This window comes from Phocoena phocoena, chromosome 14 (assembly GCF_963924675.1).
Source record: "Phocoena phocoena chromosome 14, mPhoPho1.1, whole genome shotgun sequence".
Lineage (NCBI taxonomy): Eukaryota > Metazoa > Chordata > Mammalia > Artiodactyla > Phocoenidae > Phocoena > Phocoena phocoena.
The window spans coordinates 70,332,278-70,352,303 of NC_089232.1; the positions used below are offsets into that span (position 1 = coordinate 70,332,278).

Genomic DNA, 20,026 nt, shown 5'->3' on the forward strand with positions numbered 1-20,026 from the left:
GAAACTACCGTAGGTTCCTTTCTGCAAGGCTCAGTAGTGGTGACTGTAATGCAACTTAGCTTGTATTTGCAAAGATATTTTCTACAGCTCTCATCACTGAGTTAAAATTCTGTTTCATTCTTTTGAAAATTCAATTCCTTATTTCCGTATTTTCTACTTTGACACAGAAATCCCCTGCAAAGAAGCTGAGCCATGCAATTAGTAAATCCTTGGGGTGTGTACCCACCAGAGAACCTCCGCATCCTGTTTTTCCTGAACAACCAGAGAAACCACTTGACCTTGCAAATATAGTGTAAGTATATGATAGATGTGGATTATACTGAAATGGAAACCTTGCTGAATTCTTTTGGGTCAAAACTGAATATCACCTAACATGAACATTTCACCTTCTGGTTTTTACTTTACTTTTGGGGATCTTAAGACTTAAAGCTTTCAGCTCTTTAAATCATCATAAATATCTGCATGGAAACCTAGCTCCTGAGCCCTGAAGCCTAAGTTACGTAGCGGTCCCCTTCAGAAAATTAATACGTTAAGAGTAATCAGTGTGCTGGGTTTAACAAGGTTGTCTTTTGTTATTTGTGTTCTTCCCTTAAATCAGCAGTAGAGATCTTTTCTTCTTTACAACAGTTAATGACCATAGAGATTTTAAAAGTTAGTTTAGACCACATGGAAATGAAAATCAACCTAATTTGCTCTTTTTGTATTGAGAGAAAATTAGGAACCACAAGACTGAACTGTATAAATAAAACTAGTGTTTTATTTTTATTTTCAGTTAAATATTCTTGCTAAGCAAAAGAAAGCTGGAGGGGAACAAAAAAGCTAGAGAAATGAAGAGGAAAAGTAAGGAGGAGGAGAAACAATGAAGGATAAGATTCAGCGTTTAAACTGATTTCTTCCCTCTGAATTAAATAATGATATTAAGTATACTCTGCTAGATAAAGTTGGTAGGTTTTTGATTATTAGTCTTACTCAGGTATTTAGAAGTTTTTCTGTTGCAGTAGACATCCATTTTCTTTTACCTAGCTCAAATTACATAGTTTGATTAAATGAGCTCTTAGAGTTCTTTTCTTTCTCTTTCGTTCAATAATTTTCAAAACTTTTATATTTATTAAAACAATACACACATATAGATTAAAAATTCAGTAATACAGAAAAAATACAACAATACGTATAACAAAACGCAGCACATCCTCCCCAGTTGCATTGTGCTTTGTTTGGGTTTTTAGATCTCCTAATGGATACCTCCATATCGCTAAATAATATATTCAGAGCACCATTTCTTGGCTTATCGGTTTTGGACATTATTGAATTCCTTCTGTGGTGTAAGGGACCAACCTCATTTATAACTCTACATATCAACCCATCTCATCTTTTCATAATTATATCACCATTTTAAAAATTAGTTACCTTTGTACTCTTGAATGTAATTTTTAAACTTCTATTTCTTGTAACTTCTTTTGACTTCTACTATGTAAACGAAGGAAGTTTTAACCTGTCTGCTTCTCCCTTCTCCCTTTGCCTCCTAACTTCTGTCATCTGTGCCATTACTTTTATCAAAGTTGATAATATTTCTGTTCTCTCCTATGATCATAACTAAGTCTTCTGAGGTTTATTAAGGGCTCAATCTAAAAGTTGAAAACCAAATAACAGCATTTTAAGTTAATTCCATTCATTACAAAGTCAAGCAGTGTGCGGTCATTCTGTGTACCCTTTGTTTAGTTCCAGTGTCACAATCTCTGTGCAGTTGTTCTCGTCAGAGTTCAGTGGGATCTTCTTTCTTATATACCACAGATTGCTCAAAAGTGTGCCTGTTGACTTTATAACTGGACTGACTTTCCTGTACTGTTTTTGTGGTTGTTTTTCCTTCAGTTTCCCATTGATTTCTTCTTCCTGGGGAAAAAATAGGCTTTTCTCCCACTGTGTTCCATAGTAGATTTTACTTATTTGTGTGTAATCCATTTTTTGGTTAAATTTGTTAACCTCTTCCCTTTTTGGTTAGTGTTTTTCATTTGAATTAAAAAAAAAAAAAAACCTTGCCTGCTCCAACATTGTAGTGATATTTCTCTCTCTTTTTAAGCTTTGAAGATGTCCTTTTTACATATGTCTTTAATTCATCTGGAACAAATGTTTGTGTGTGGTGTGATGTGGAATATCCAGTTTTCTCTCTCTCTCTGCATTTGAATAATAACTTGTCTCAATGCCATTTTTTGGATAATCTGTCATTTCCCCACTTAACTACAATGCCACCATTGTCATAAATGAAGTTTGCAAATATGCACGGTCTGGTTTCTGGGCTCTTGATTCTGTTCCTTTGGTCAAAATGTCTATCACTAGGCCAATATCATGCTATCTTAATTACTGTAAGGGATTAAGTCATCTTTTTTAGGAGTGTCTTGTCTATTCTTTGCCCTTTGCTCTTTCATATAAATTTGAGAATCAGCTTATTGAGTCCCTCATAAAATTTTGTTGGAGTTTTGATCAGAGATTTATTGAATCTAAAGATCAAATTGGGAAGAACAGACATCTTTATAATATTAAGTCTTCCATTCCATGAATGCGTTATGTCTTTCCATTTATTTAAATATCCTTTTGTGCCATTTAGTAAAGCTTTATAATTTTTCCTCAGAAAGGTCTTGTACATGTTAAATTAATTCTTGTGTACTTCGCATTTGTTGCTGCTGTTGCAAATGGTGCCTTTTTCTCTGCAGTTATTTTGAGATATAATTTACATGCAATAAAATGCTCCCACTTTAAGTGTAGAATTCAGTGATTTTTGGCAAATGTGTACAGTCATGAAAATGGTATCTTTTTTGAATTATGTTTCTTAACAGTTTGTTGCTGGTGTTGGACACGCACGTTGCTTTTGTATTTTAATCCACTATGTAGTCTTCTTGTGTAACTTGTTCATAATTCTAGCAATTTGTACTCACATTCTTTTGGATTTTCTATAAATCATTATATCACCTGCAAATAATGATTGCCTTTTGTCTTCCCTCCCCTTCTTTATGCTTTTAAATATACTCATGTTTTTTTCTTTTGGTTTTATTATGCCGGCTAGAGCCTCCAGTGCAATATTGAATGCAATGGTCTGATAGGCATTCTTGTATTGTTACTAATACCAAAGAGAACACTTCAGCATTCATTTTAGCATGTCTTTTGATGTTGGTTTTTTGTAGAAACTGTTTATCAGATAAAAGAGGTTCCCTTTTATTCCTAGTTTGCTAGTGCTTTCTTTTTGTCATGAATGATGTCAAATTTTATCAAAGACTTTCTGCATTGAGATGATAGCCTGAGTTTCTTTATTCTGTTAATAGAGTGAATTACATTAACTGTTTCTTAAACAGCCCTACATTTCTGGAATAAACATAATTTGACCCTCCTTTTAATACACTGCTAGATTTCACTTGCTTATATTTTGTTTAGCTTTTTTCTATGTTTATGAGTTAAATTGTCCTGTAATTTCCCTTGATTTTTTTTTTGTTTGTTTTTAGGACAAAGTTTGCCCAGTTTGCTGTCTTCAAATAGTTGAGGAGAATTCTCTCTTTTTATATTTTTTGGGGAGAGCTCATTTAAGATTGGAATTATTTGCTCCTTGTATTTTTGGTAAAATTCACCAGTGAAGCTATCTGTGCCTTAAGCCTTCTTTGTGGGGAGATTCTTAACTATTAATTCCATTAATCGTTAAAAAAAACAAGTCTTTTAAAAAAGTATAAGACTATTTTCATTTTGTATTTCTTTTTGAGTCACTTTGGAACATTTTATAGATGTAGGAATTTGTCAATTCCATCCAATTTTCAAAGTTATTGGCACAAAGTTTATAATATTTATCTATAGTATCTGTGCTAACATCTTTTTCATTCCTACTCTCACATATTTATAGTTTTTTCCTTTTTTTTTTTTTCCTTGAAAAATCTTGCCATAGGCTTGTCCAATGTGTTAGGCTTTCAGAGGACCAACTTTTGGTTTTGATGATTCTTTTATTGTATGTATTGTATTTAAAAAATTTCATTTATTTCCACCCTTTATTATTTCTTTCGTTAAAGCTTCTTTGGGTTTATTTTGCTACTCTTTTCCTAACTTATTTAAAGATATGGTTAGCTTACTCATTTTAGGTTTTTTCCCCCAAATTTAAGCATTTAAGGCTATAAATTTCTCTAAGCACTACCTGAGTAATGTCCAAGTTTTATTATGTAATTTTTTTATTGTTTAATTCTAAATATTTTCTAAGTTCTGTTATTTCTTCTTTGAGAAGTATACTTTCTTAATTTCCAAACAAATGAGGATTTTCTAGTTACCTTTTTGTTATTAATTTCTAATTTAATTTCATTTTGGTCTGAAAAATGTTCTGTATTATTCAGTTCTTTCAAATTTGTTGAGACATGCTTATTATCTAGTATATGATCAAGTTTTTATTATGTTCCAAGTAAACTTGAAAACGTTTATTCTATACTTGTTGGGTACAGAGTTTATAGTAAATGAATGTATGTCAATTAAGTCAAATTAGTTAACCATGTTACTCAAATCTTCTACAGCCTTACTTACTTGTTCAAAATTATACATATTTCACTAGGAAGTTAAAAATTTATTCTTAAGTAGTGACTTCCTTTATTCCTAATAATTCTATTTGTTCTCTAGTATATTTTATCTGCTAGTAACATCTTTTAAGATTTTTTGCTAGGTATGTACCTGGTATAACTTTTCCCATCCTTTTTCTTTCAATTTTTCTGTGTCCTTAGGTTTTCAGTATGTTTCTTATAAATTGTAAGCTGGATTTTAAGGGTGACATCCCACTCTAGTCACCCTTTCCCCCACGGCTAACCATTCTAATGTGCTTATTGTATATCCTTTGATTACAACAAGGAGCAGTCCTGTTCTTGAAAACTAGGTATTGTTTTCTATGTCCTTTTTTTAAAGTTTACACAAGTGGTATGTGAACCATGTTTTGCCTATCCATTCTCCCTGGGATGGACACCCGGGTTGCCTTCAGATCTCTGCCTCCACATATAATGCTGCAGTAAATGCCTCAGATGTTCCCCAAATGGAACTGGCTAAGAATTTCTTTATACCTAGAATACAGTTGTTAGGTGAAGGATTATGTACATCTTGACCAGAAGAAGTGTGTTGGGGAATCCAGTAGTTCAGTGTAGACTTTCAGTTAATCTCTCCATTTTAATTCATACCACACCTCTCCCTGGTGTGCCTGAGTTTGAAGACTTTCTGGCCAGTTTCACTAGCAGGTAAGCTCTAGTTTCTTACCAGCCCAGAAAAAAAGTAGTCATCTGACTGTGTGCTGCTGGGGAGTCTGGTGGAGGAGGTGGATGTGTTCTACGTCACAGGCAGACTTTCAGCTAACCCCCCTCTTTCTAATGCAGCCCCTCACTTCTCTTTCAGAGGCACCAGGCATCTTTAATTGCTGAGCATTCATGGTCATCTGTGTTTCCACTTCCATTGTCTCAGGATGAACTTGACCTCAGATTTCTTCTCTGTGTATTAAAAAAGCCTCCCCATTTCCAGTTTCTGTTAGTAAGGAATTCAGTGTAGGACTGAGAGCTAAGAATTGAAACCTGATTTTTTCTTTATTGACTCTTATCATTTTATTGTATTTACCTCAGATCTTTTTTTTTTTGCGGTACGCGGGCCTCTCACTGTTGTGGCCTCTCCCGTTGCGGAGCACAGGCTCCGGACGCACAGGCTCAGCGATCATGGCTCACGGGCCCAGCCGCTCCGTGGCATGTGGGATCTTCCCGGACCAGGGCACGAACCCGTGTCCCCTGCATCAGCAGGCGGACTCTCAACCACTGCGCCATCAGGGAAGCCCCTCAGATCTTTTTTTTAAAAAATAAATAAAACTTAGTAGGTAATGTTGTGGCTTCCTATGTCCTTCCTATTCCCATTACCGTTTCTCTCTCCCAAAGAGTAGCCACTAACATTTATTTGGTATCTATCACTCTGCACATGTTTTTATACTTTTGCTAGATGTATATACATCTTAAAATCACATATTTTAAAACTTTATATAAATGGTCATGCTCTGCATAGTCTTCTGTAAGCTTATTACTTTATAGATATTGGGTGGGCCAAAAGGTTCATTTGGTTTTCTCCATAAGATGGCTCTAGTAGCACTAAGTTGTCTTTAACTTCATTTGAAACAATTTTGTTAGATTGTATGTGACAGCTGTCATATCAGTGTGCCTTTAAAAAAAGATTTATCAAAATCGGTGAATTTTTGTGTAGCCATTTTAATATTGAAGATGGAAGAAAAAAAGCAACATTTTTGGCATATTATGCTTTATTATTTCAAGAAAGGTAAAAACACAATTGAAACTCAAAAAAGATTTGTGCAAGTGTACGGAGAAGGTGCTGTGACTGATCAAACATGTCAAAAGTGGTTTGCGAAGTGTTGTGCTGGAGATTCCTCACTGGACAGTGCTCCATGGTCGGGTAGACCAGTTGAAGTTGAAGTTTCTGGCTCTACCATCTTAACACGAGGCCTCATTGGTCACTGCAGCTGGGGAAGAGAGCATGTGGGGACCTCACATCAATTCTTCTGTGATTTGGTGACACGTGTCATTTCCTTCACAACTGTACTAACTTCAAGTATAGATCATCTTCCATGTACCTAGGAAGGAGAGGAGAACCAGATATTGTTCAGCTCTAGTAATGTATACCATAAGTGTATTCAACTTTACTAGATATTTCCAGACTAGGTATAACCTAGAACTCAAATTTTATAGTTCAGGTATTTATTAATCTAAACTATTCCCAAGCCATGTAGATAGTCAGTGGACCACTCAGAAAATGCAGTGATAGCTTCCCTTTTGTATTCTGATGAAATTTTGAGTAATTAATCCTATTTGGATTGACTAGACAACTTTTAAAGTCGCATTCAACTTTGAGGTTCTATGTTTAACAGATTTTTTTTTAATGTATAGATTCACATACCAGTGGTTCCCAAACCTGGCTGATACCAGGGTCACTAAGCTTTTAAAAGTATAGAACACTAGATTACTTCCATTCTAGGTTAACTGAATCATTATTCTGGGGGTGGCCTGGAATCTACCTTTTGAAAAAGTTTCCTTGTGAATCTGATCAGATTATGGAACCACCTCATTGGAACATAAATGGTTTTAGCTGTATGAACAACAAGCTAAGAATTCACTATTAATCATCCAAAAATGCATATAGAGTACAACTGAAATATAAATACGTGAACAGCAATTCTTAATGCTTGCTGAAATTTAAATTTTCCATTCATTCAGCAAATATTTATTAAGGATCTTCCAGGTATTATGCAAGGTGCAAACAGTATTCACACAGTACTTTGCTTACATGCAAATAGGTTTGAGTGACAGTGAAGAAGCCAGTTTTATAAAGTACAGTGTTTTCGGCTGGCTTCCTTAGGAAAGAGTTACAAGTATAGATGAGAAAATTGTGAGGAGTGGGCCACTGTGCATTTCTTAATCATGATCAGGAAAAAGAAAAAGATTGCTGTTTTGCACTTAGAGATGAAGGTAGCTCCTACATTTGAATGCTTAAAGTCAGCAAAATATTTCATTTAGATAGGATCATGATTGTTTTAATCATTGTTTCACTATATTAATTTAGAAGGGCCCTTTTTTGGTTGGACAAAAAGTAGACAACATTCTTGTACTTCAGGTGTCTTTACACATTGCAGGTATTATTTTCAGACACTTAAAGTTGCTTTTATTTGTTTTACTAAAAATCAGTAATCCTGATTTGGATGAATGCCATCTACCAAGGAGGTTGAGAGTTGGGAATAGGGACTGGATGACCAATGTACTTGATTGAACTAGGCCACTAATTAAACTTTTTAAGTAGGCTCACCCTTTATAGTTATTTCTTACATAGCATGCTTATTTGCTCACAGATTTTCAAAAAAAAGGGAGCATGCTACAGTGTGTATATCTGTGACCATTTCAAGTTTGATCTTTCTCAGAGTAGAGAATAAAGTTTCTTACTGAAGTTTTAGTTTAATGGTCAAACTTGTTAACTTTTTTCTTGATGTTTCTGGCTTCCATTTCGTATTTAAAATTAATTTTCTCCCTTCAAGATTATAAAAATACCTCTGTCAATAAATTTCTTATTTCTGTATTTTTTCCTTTTTTGTTGTTGTCAGATATGAGCTAGGAATTTAAGGGGTTTTTTTTGTTATGTCTTGGTGTGGATCTCTTTGGGTTCATCATGTTTGGGACTCTGTGCTTCTTGGACCTAGGTATTCTTCCCACATTAGGGAAGTTTTTTTTTTTTTTTTTTAACATCTTTATTGGAGTATAATTGCTTTTCAATGGTGTGTTAGTTTCTGCTTTACAACAAAATGAATCAGTTATATATATACATATGTTCCCATATCGCTTCCCTCTTGCGTCTCCCTCCCTCCCACCCTTCCTATCCCACCCCTCTAGGTAGTCACAAAGCACCGAGCTGATCTCCCTGTGCTATGCGGCTGCTTCCCACTAGCTATCTACCTTACGTTTGGTAGTGTATATATGTCCATGCCTCTCTCTCGCTTTGTCACAGCTCACCCTTCCCCCTCCCCATATCCTCAAGTCCATTCTCTAGTAGGTCTGTGTCTTTATTCCTGTCTTACCCCTAGGTTCCTCATGACATCTTTTTTTTTTTCTTAAATTCCATATATATGTGTTAGCATACGGTATTTGTCTCTCTCTTTCTGACTTACTTCACTCTGTATGACAGACTCTAGGTCTATCCACCTCATTACAAATAGCTCAGTTTCGTTTCTTTTTATGGCTGAGTAATATTCCATTGTATATATGTGCCACATGTTCTTTATCCATTCATCTGATGATGGACACTTAGGTTGTTTCCATCTCTGGGCTATTGTAAATAGAGCTGCAATGAACATTTTGGTATATGACTCTTTTTGAATTATGGTTTTCTCAGGGTATATGCCCAGTAGTGGATTGCTGGGTCATATGGTAGTTCTATTTGTAGTTTTTTAAGGAACCTCCATACTGTTCTCCACAGTGGCTGTATCAATTTACATTCCCACCAACAGTGCAAGAGGGTTCCCTTTCCTCCACACTCTCTCCAGCATTTATTGTTTCTAGATTTTTTGATGATGGCCATTCTGACTGGTGTGAGATGATATCTCATTGTAGTTTTGATTTGCATTTCTCTAAAATTAGTGATATTGAGCATTCTTTCATGTGTTTGTTGACAATCTGTATATCTTCTTTGGAGAAATGTCTATTTAGGTCTTCTGCCCATTTTTTGATTGGGTTGTTTGTTTTTTTGTTATTAAGCTGCATGAGGTGCTTATAAATTTTGGATATTAATCCTTTGTCAGTTGCTTCATTTACAAATATTTTCTCCCATTCTGAGGGTTGTCTTTTGGTCTTGTTTATGGTTTCCTTTGCTGTGCAAAAGCTTTGAAGTTTCATTAGGTCCCATTTGTTTATTTTTGTTTTTATTTCCATTTCTCTAGGAGGTGGGTCAGAAAGGATCTTGCTGTGATTTATGTCATAGGGTGTCCTGCCTATGTTTTCCTCTAAGAGTTTGATAGTTTCTGGCCTTACATTTAGGTCTTTAATCCATTTTGAGCTTATTTTTGTGTATAGTGTTAGGGAGTGATCTAATCTCATACTTTTACATGTACCTGTCCAGTTTTCCCAGCACCACTTATTGAAGAGACTGTTATTTCTCCACTGTACATTCCTGCCTCCTTTATCAAAGATAAAGTGACGATATGTGCGTGGGTTTATCTCTGGGCTTTCTATCCTGTTCCTTTGATCTATCTTTCTGTTTTTGTGCCAGTACCATACTGTCTTGATTACTGTAGCTTTGTAGTATAGTCTGAAGTCAGGGAGCCTGATTCCTCCAGCTCCATTTTTCGTTCTCAAGGTTGCTTTGGCTATTTGGGGTCTTTTGTGTTTCCATACAAATTGTGAAATTTTTTGTTCTAGCTCTGTGAAAAATGCCAGTGGTAGTTTGATAGGGATTGCATTGAATCTGTAGATTGCTTTGGGTAGTAGTGTCACTTTCACAATGTTGATTCTTCCAATCCAAGAACATGCTATATCTCTCTATCTATTTGTATCACCTTTAATTTCTTTCATCTGCGTCTTATAATTTTCTTCATATAGGTCTTTTGTCTCCAAGGGTAGGTTTACTCCTAGACATTTCATTCTTTTTGTTGCAACGGTAAATGGGAGTGTTTTCTTAATTTCACTTTCAGATTTTTCATCATTAGTTTATAGGAATGCAAGAGATTTCTGTGTATTAATTTTGTATCCTGCTGCTTTACCAAATTCATTGATTAGCTCTAGTAGTTTTCTGGTAGCATCTTCAGGATTTTGTATGTATAATATCATGTCATCTGCAAAGCAGTGACAGCTTTACTTCTTCTTTTCCAATTTGGATTCCTTTTTTTTCTTTTTCTTCCCTGATTGCTGTGGCTAAAACTGCCAAAACTATGTTGAATAACAGTGGTGAGAGTGGGCAGCCATGTCTTGTTCCTGATCTTAGTGCAAATGGTTTATTTTTCACCATTGTGGAAGATCTTGGCTGTGGGTTTGTCATATATGGCCTTTATTATGTTGAGGAAAGTTTCCTCTATGCCTACTTTCTGGAGGGTTTTTATCATAAATAGGTGTTGAATTTTGTTGAAAGCTTTCTCTGCATCTATTGAGATGATTATATGGTTTTTCTCCTTCAGTTTGTTTATATGGTGTATCACATTGATTGATTTGCGTATCTTGAAGAATCCTTGCATTCCTGGGATAAACCCCACTTGATCATGGTGTATGATCCTTTTAATGTGCTGTTGCGTTCTGTTTGCTAGTATTTTGTTGAGGATTTTTGCATCTATCAGTGATATTGGCCAGTAGTTTTCTTTTTTGTGACATCTTTGTCTGGTTTTGGTATCAGGGTGATGGTGGCCTCATAGAATGAGTTTGGGAGTGTTTCTCCCTCTGCTATATTTTGCAAGAGTTTGAGAAGGATCGGTGTTAGCTCTTCTTTAAATGTGTGACAGAATTCGCCTGTGAAGCCATCTCCTCCTGGGCTTTAGTGTGTTGGAAGATTTTTAATCACAGTTTCAATTTCAGTGCTTGTGATTGGTCTGTTCATATTTTCTATTTCTTCCTGGTTCAGTCTTGGAAGGTTGTGCATTTCTAAGAATTTGTCCATTTCTTCCAGGTTGTCCATTTTATTGGCATATAGTTGCTTGTAGTAATCTCTCATGATCCTTTGTATTTCTGCAGTGTCAGTTATTACTTCTCCTTTTTCATTTCTAATTCTGTTGATTTGAGTCTTCTCCCTTTTTGTCTTGATGAGTCTGGCTAATGGTTTATCAATTTTGTTTATCTTCTCAAAGAACCAGCTTTTAGTTTTATTGATCTTTGCTATTGTTTCCTTCATTTCTTTTTCATTTATTTCTGATCTGATCTTTATTATTTCTTTCCTTCTGCTAACTTTGGGGTTTCTTTGTTTTTCTTTCTCTAATTGCTTTAGGTGTAAGGTTAGGTTGTTTAGTTGAGATGTTTCTGGTTTCTTAAGGTAGGATTGTTTGGCTGTAAACTTCCCTTTAGAACTGCTTTTGCTGCATCCCATAGGTTTTGGGTCGTTGTGTTTTCCTTGTCATTAGTTTCTAGGTACTTTTTGATTTCCTCTTTGATTTCTTCAGTGATCTCTTGGCTATTAAGTAGTGTATTGTTTAGACTCCACGTGTTTGTATTTTGTACAGATTTTTTCCTGTAATTGATATCTAGTCTCATAGCCTATGGTCGGAAAAGATACTTGATATGATTTCAGTTTTCTTAAATTTACCAAGGCTTGATTTGTGACCCAACATATGATCTGTCCTGGAGAATGTTCCATGTGCACTTGAGAAGAATGTGTATGCTATTGTTTTCGGATGGAATGTCCTATAAATATCAATTATGTCCATCTTGTTTAATGTATCATTTCAAGCTTGTGTTTCCTTATTTATTTTCATTTTGGATGATCTGTCCATTGGTGAAAGTGGGGTGGTAAAGTCCCCGACTATGACTGTGTTACTGTTGATTTCCCCTTTTATGGCTGTTGTATTTGCCTTATGTATTGAGGTGCTCCTATGTTGGGTGCATAAGTATTTACAATTGTTATACCTTCTTTGGATTGATCCCTTGATCATTATGTAGTATCCTTCTTTGTCTCTTGTAATAGTCTTTGTTTTAAAGTCGATTTTGTCTGATATGAGAATTGCTACTTCAGCTTTCTTTTGATTTCCATTTGCATGGAATATTTTTCCATCCCTTCACTTTCAGTCTGTATGTGTCCCTAGGTCTGAAGTGGGTCTCTTGTAGACAGCATATGGGTCTTGTTTTTGTATCCATTCAGCCAGTCTGTTTCTTTTGGTTGGAGCATTTAATCCATTTAAATTTAAGGTAATTATCGATATGTATGTTCCTATGACCCTTTTCTTAATTGTTTTGGGTTTGTTATTGTAGGTCTTTTCCGTCTCTTGGTTTCCTGCCTAGAGAAGTTCCTTTAGCGTTTGTTGTAAAGCTGGTTTGGTGGTGCTGAATTCTGTTAGCTTTTGCTTGTCTGTAAAGGTTTTACTTTCTCTGTCAAATCTGAATGAGATCCTTGCTGGGTAGAGTAATCTTGGTTGTAGGTTTTTCTCATTCATCACTTTAAGTATGTCCTGCCACTCCCTTCTGGCTTGCAGTTTCTGCTGTTAACCTTGTGGGGATTCCCTTGTATCTTATTTCTTGTTTTTTTCCTTGCTGCTTTTAATATTTTTTCTTTGTATTTAATTTTTGATAGTTTGATTAATATGTGTCTTGGCATGTTTCTCCTTGGATTTATCCTGTATGGGACTCTCTGTGCTTCCTGGACTTGATTAACTATTTCCTTTCCCATATTAGGGAAGTTTTCAACTATAATCTCTTCAAATATTTTCCCAGTCCCTTTCTTTTTCTCTTCTTCTTCTGGGACCCCTGTAATTCGAATGTTGGTGCATTTAATGTTGTCCCAGAGATCTCTGAGACTGTTCTCAATTCTTTTCATACTTTTTCTTTATTCTGCTCTGCAGTAGTTATTTCCACTATTTTATCTTCCAGGTCACTTATCCATTCTTCTGCCTCAGTTATTCTGCTCTTGCTCCCTTCTAGAGAATTTCTCATTTCAATTATTGCGTTGTTCATCACTGTTTGTTTGCTCTTTAGTTCTTCTAGGTCCTTGTTAAATGTTTCTTGTATTTTCTCCATTCTGTTTCCAAGATTTTGGATCATTTTTACTATCATTATTTTGAATTCTTTTTCAGGTAGACTGCCTATTTCCTCTTCATTCATTAGGTCTGGTGGGTTTTTGCCTTGCTCCTTCATCTGCTGTGTGTTTCTCTGTCTTCTCATTTTGCTTAACTTACTGTGTTTGGGGTCTCCTTTTTGCAGGCTGCAGGTTCGTAGTTCCCGTTGTTTTTGGTGTCTGTTCCCAGTGGCTAAGGTTGGTTCAGTGGGTTGTGTAGGCTTCCTGGTGGAGGGGACTAGTGCCTATGTTCTGGTGGATGAGGCTGGATCTTGTCTTTCTGGTGGGCAGGTCCACGTCTGGCGCTGTGTTTTGGGGTATCTGTGGCCTTATTATGATTTTAGGCAGCCTCTCTGCTAATGGATGGGGTTGTGTTCCTGTCTTGCTAGTTGTTTGGCATAGGGTGTCCAGCACTGTAGCTTGCTGGTCGTCGAGTGAAGCTGGGTGCTGGTGTTGAGATGGAGATCTCTGGGAGATTTTCGCCATTTGATATTATGTGGAGCTGGGAGGTCTCTTGTGGACCAGTGTCCTGAACTTGGCTCTCCCACCTCTGAGGCATAGCCGTGCCGCCTGGCTGGCGCACCAAGAGCCTTCAGTCTTTCACGTCAAAGACTGAACTTGATAAGATTCAACCAGTGCCAGCAGAAGACAGATGATGGCTGAGGCCAAGGTGTCACCCTCTTACCTCATGTCCAAGACCACCATTTTTTTAGATGCACCCCCAAAGAAACGTACAGCAGGGAAGTTGAGACCCAGGTGTCCACTTGCAAGAGTCAACAGAAGCTCTGGAGCGGCTAGATTGTGGACCACAAACCGTGGGTCCGAAGGCAACATGGGAAACGTTCACACACGCATGTAAAAGGGTCTCCCGCACTGTCGTCCAGTCTAATACCCTTTTCTTTTCCTAATCTTGTGTTTACAAAGTTGTTTGGCAAGGCTTTCAATAGAGTGCAAATACTCCTAAGAGATTAGAGTCCCCAAAAACAAAACAAAAACTGATTGCAGACCACTGACACCTGCACTTCAGGAACAGCAATGTCAGCGGAACACAGAAGATACGGAGTTTTTTAGCAGAGAGACCAAAAAAAAAAAAAAAAAAAAATCAGCTAGTTCCATGAAAATCAACCAAGCAAAAGGTTAAGAAGCAGAGAACTGTCGAATCTGGTGCTTTGGTAACAAGGGTGACTTCTAAAGTAACTCTCCTAACAACACAGCCCTTTCGCCTTCACTCAGCGGACGCGCGAGAGCGGCCAACATATTTTAAAAATCTTAGGTTTTACCATGAAATGCCTAGAAGTAAAATTAAAACTCCAGTGGAAATTTGGGACAGGAATTGCAATTAAGTATATTTTAATGTTAATTCCTTACGTTTCATTGTTGGCATAGGGTAGAGATACTCAGATGCTCACAAATTTGAGATTCAAGTTTTGATATTTATCGAACACCCGCAGTGTTCCGAGCCCTTTGTTCACCTCTTCCGTGTATGTTATTTCATTTAACCCTCACAGCAACGTTTGTAGTATACATAGCATTAACCTGTTACATATCAGGGAACAGGATCGGGGAAGTTGCTTGACCTGCCCAAGATCACACAGCTACAAAGTGCTGGAGTTGGGACCAGAGTCTGGGACTCCTCACTCCATGCCAAGCCTTCTTTCCTGGTTTCCTAACATGCTGACCCAGTAAGAAATTGTTATTGTAGAAACATATGGTAATCAAACCATTGTTTGAACACTGTGGTTAAGTTTAGAATCAAGGGCGAACATCGAATAGCTGTAACTTGGTTGGTTGAAAAATATAAGGGAGACAGTGTGATGTGACAGAAGAAAAACTAGATTGAAAATCAAGAGACATCAGTTTACTTTTCTGTAAAATGGTGGTAATAAAACTCATCTTAATTATCTCAGGATATTGTTTAAGGGTAATGTATCTGAAAGTGCTTCTAAGAGGTTAGGATGTTATAAATACTGTATTCTAAACTTTTAAAGTCTTTTCCTCAGAATAAAGTAAAGCATGTCATAAAAATGTACACTCCACAGAGGCTGGGACTGTGTTGTTTGTTCTTCACTGAGTTCTCAGTGCCTAAAATAGTGCCTGGGACATGGTAGGCATTTAATACGTATTGAATTAATGAATGACACTAAACATGATTTATATAAACAGACATCTACCCCATCCCCCTTCTTCTGTTTGTTTGTTTTTCCTTCAGTAGATAATATAGGTCACATACCTACAGTACCTAAGGCTTCCACCAGATGTCAGGCATATTTCCTCGACTGAGCCATTGTATTTCTTTTCTGGTGAGTTGAGAATATTACGTAAACAACGTTTTTCAAATAAACCTCAAAAGAAAAAGAAACAGTTTACTTATCATCAACACTGTAGCAAGTTTCCTTCTAAGTCTTTGAGAGAAATTAGTTGTTTCTTTTGGTCAAAACATTTTTGTGAAACTTCTGACCCTTAAAGAGTCTGATAAACTTTCTGCTAGCCTAATTCAAGCAGTTTGCTGGTGCTTAGGATCTAATTGTCTAACCACATAATTCTTTTTTTTTTTTCTTAAATTTATTTTATTTATTTTCTTGTGGGCTGTGTTGGGTCTTCGTTGCTGTGCGTGGGCTTTCTCTAGTTGTGGCAAGCGGGGTGCACAGGCTTCTCATTGCAGTGGCTTCTCGTTGTGGAGCATGGGCTCTAGGCACGCGGGCTCAGTAGTTATGGCTCACGGCCTCTAAAGCGCAGACTCAGTAGTTGTGGCGCACGGGCTTTGTTGCTGCGCAGCATGTGGGATCTTTCTGGACCAGGGCTCGAACCTGTGTCCTATGCATTGGCAGGCGGATTATTAACCACTGTGCCACCAGGGAGGCCCTAACCACATAATTCTTATATCAAATCTCTTTAATTAGCAATTCATCACCATTACATTTCAGTTTATGGTTTATTTGTTTCTGATGTCGGCTCAGTATATTTGTTCCTCTGAATTCCAGCAAGAAAGAGCATGACTGGTATCCCCCTCGATACACCTGCGGCTGATCTGTTCTCTTAAACAGTGGTTATTGTAGCCCACAGGCTAAATCCAGCCTGTCACCTGTTTTTGTCTGGCCCATGACCTAAGAATGATTTTTTAATATTTTTGAATGGTTGAAGAGAAATAAACAGGAGAATAATATTTTGTGAAAGTTATATGAAATCCAGATTTCAGTGTCCATAAGTAAACATTTATTGGGACACAGCCATGCTAATTCCTTTACATATGGTCTATGGCTGCTGCTTTTGGGCTACAATGGGAAAATTGAGTCTTTGTCACTGAAATCGTATGAGCCTCAAAGCCTAAAATATTTATTATCTGGCTCTTCACAGAAAAGTTTGCCAATCCCTACTCTTAAAAAAGAGTTGATAAAAACTGCGAATTTAGGGCACTGTGTGCTTCTTGGTATTCATTTTTCTGAATGATCATCATGTTCTTTGGTTTGATGGTCCAGGTTTTTTTTTTTTCCCACCCAAGCTTAAAGGTTAATTTGGTAACTTCTTCTGTTAAAACATTTGGATGAAGTTTGTTACTTAGAAACCAGACTACCTTCTTCCTGTTTCTCTGGCAGCATGTGCCTATATACATGTGTAGCATGTTTGAACAGCTAAACTAACCAGTTTCCTCCACACCTTGTATCAAAACAGAATTAACCTAGACAATTAAAAAACTGTTAAATTATAAAAGTATAATTAAAATAACACTTCAGTATGGCTCTTAATTGTCCTATTTTAACTACTCTTCTGTTTAATACTGACTTAGACTGTACATATGCACTACCTTGATTTAATCAAGCCATATCTGTCCTCTTTGTTGTTTTTCTATACCAAGACATAGTTTATTTTTTTTGTTTTTTGAACTTTAGACAACTATGCTTTAAACATCTGGTGCTTTCAGTGTTTGTGAACTTTTTAGCATAATGCAAAAATTCTGCCAGTTTTGTTCTTATTCATGATGACTTTAAGTAGATCAGTAGGAATTCACCAGACCAGGAATAATCTAAGACCATTTGTAACCCTATGAGAAAACAGGTCTAACTTCTTGTTTATGTTGTTTAGTTATTTAAGCACATATTTCTGACACTTCTTTCAAATGATGGAGGAATTTGGAATTTGAAATGACTTTTGTGACAAGGGTACTTCTGGCTAACTGTCCTGTGGCAAACCAAACTCCTTATTGTTTGCAACTTTTTTTATGAGCCAGATTTGTTTTTTTTTCAATGAGAGTTATTAACTGCTTTTGCTATACTCCAAAATAAATTGTTATAGAATTTATGATATTGATAAGTTGATCTGGAGTGAAATCACTGTGTTCCACAAGTATTTACTGAATGTGAATTGTGAGTGGGGCTCTGTGGGTGCTGAGGAGAGTCTTATTTGAGGAAACCAGCAAGATGATACTTTTCTCTTAGATTCCTAGGTGAATCTGATGTTCTAGTCACTTGAAAGGAGTATCAGATTCATTCTGGTCTCCTGAGGCTGAACCTATTTGGAAGGTTATAATTTTGAGCTATTTCCAACAGGCAAGTCATACTTTGGCTCTTAGATCATAGCTCATCTGGTATTAATTCTGTCTTGCGTTTTGCCGTAATGATTTTGAAAAACCTAGGCATGGTGACACGGTCTGCTCACTAGTGGGCCATCAGATATCTAACATTTCAGGTTTATCGAATTTGACCGTTTGAGAAAAGAAAAGCTGCTTTTTATTCTATTTAGATAACCTAGAATGTGAAGGCTCTTATTTTACTGAGATGATTTTGAAAACCTAGCAGCTGAGGAACACAAGATTCTCTTAGAGCCTTGAGCTTCACTCAGTTCTGGTTTGGGTGTTGTCTGTTTGGTTCCATTTCAGGCTAAAGGTCCCAGATAATCATTCTCTTCTGGGCTTTGGGTAGCTGGCCCGGGAAGTGTATCTCTCCAAAAAAGAAGGAGGGAGCACAGAGGGCACTGGTACCAAGGGTGATGCATCATGTGAGATAGTCCTAGGAATAGGATAAGATTTTTGCCTGAACTTGTGTGTGTGTGTGTATGTGTGTGTGTGTGTGTGTGTGTGTGTGTGTGTGTGTTGGGGATGGGAGAACTTGCATATACTCAGAAACCCACACATGTGAGTGTATATGTGCGGTTCCTGTGTGTGTGTGTGTGTGATGGAGAGGCATGGTCATGTGAACAGCAAATGTGGTGATGGATTATGATGCAGTAAGGAGAAATAGCATTATTTAATACAACCATACTCAAGGTTTAATCCTAGGAGGATAATTATTTATAAGTGGTTGTGACTTTGATCTGCTCAGTTTCACCCACCCCTTGGGATTTTTCTCACTCTGTTTAGCACTGTACTGCCATAAAACAGTCTGCTTTTAAACTCTAAATCTAGCATTGCCCAAACACCATCCCTTGGTTTTCTTTCTTTGTTTTTAATTGTGGTAAAATACACATAACATAAAATTTACCATCTTAACCATTTTTCAGGGCACAGTTCAGTAGTGTTAAGTATATTTACATTGTTGTGAAACAGATCTCCAGAGCTTTTTCAACTTGCAAATCGGAAACAATATATCCATTAAACATCAACTCCTCTTTACCAAGATCCTCTGGTAACCACCATTCTACTTCCTCTTTCTATGAATTTGAGTACCTAAGATACCTCATATGAGTAGAATCATATATTATTTGTCTTTATTTGACTGTCTTATTTCACATAGCATAATGTCCTCATGGTTCATCTATGTTCTAACATGTGTCAGGATTTCCTTCCTTTTTAAGGCTGGATAATATTCCATTCTATGTATATACCACATTTTGTTTGTCCATTCCTTTGCCAACAGACATTTGGGTTGTTTCCACCTTTTGGCTCTTCTGAATAATGCTATGAAGGTGGGTGTACAAATATGTCTTTGAGACCCTGCTTTTAATTCTTTGGGTTATATTCCTGAGGTTGGATTGCTAGATGATATGGTAGTTCTATTTTTAGTTTTTGAGGAACCTCCATACTGTTTTCCATAGTGGTTGCACCATTTTACAGTCCCATGAACAAAGTATAAGGGTTCCAGTTTCTCCACATCCTTACCAACACTTGTTATTTTCTGTTTTGTTTTTAAGTTACCCTAATGGGTATGAGGTAACAGAACATTGTGGTTTTGATTTGTCTTTTTTTAAAAACAGTTTTATTGAGGCATAATTTACACGTCATAAAATTCACCCACTGTTACAGTTAAATGAGTTTTCGTAAATGTATGTTGTTTTGCACCTATCACCACCATCCAGTTTTAGAACGTTTTCATCATCCAAAAAAGTTCCCTTGTATCCCAGCTCCCACCTGTAGCCCCAAGGCAACCACTGATATACATCCTGTTTCTATAGTTTTGCCTTTTCTAGAAATTTTATTTCAACAGAATCATATGTAGTTTTTTGTCTCTGGCTTCTTTCACTTAACATAATATTTTTGAGGCTTATCCATGTTGTAGCAAGTATCAGTAGTTTATGCCTTCTCAATGCTGAAAATATCCCATTATATGAATACCACATTTTGTTTATCCCTCACCTGTTGATGGACACTTGGCTCATTTACAGTTTTTGACTATTATGAATAATCCTGCTGTGAACATCTTTCTCTTTGTGTGGACATATGTTTTCACATGTCTCTCGGGTAGATACCTAGGAGTAGAATTGCTGGGTCTTGCAGGGTAACAGTATACTTAACATTTTAAGAAACTGCTAAACTGTTTTTTGAAAG

General features: G+C 36.6%; 1 protein-coding gene across 1 annotated transcript in view; it reads left to right on the forward strand.

The window, feature by feature from the left end:
• DTNB (dystrobrevin beta) overlaps window positions 1-20,026 on the forward strand; it is a 221,397-nt gene that overhangs the window by 97,307 nt on the left and 104,064 nt on the right. Inside the window, exon 8 of the mRNA XM_065890926.1 lies at window positions 168-292. Coding sequence (XP_065746998.1) covers window positions 168-292 — 125 coding nt within the window. The remainder of the gene's footprint in view (window positions 1-167; window positions 293-20,026) is intronic.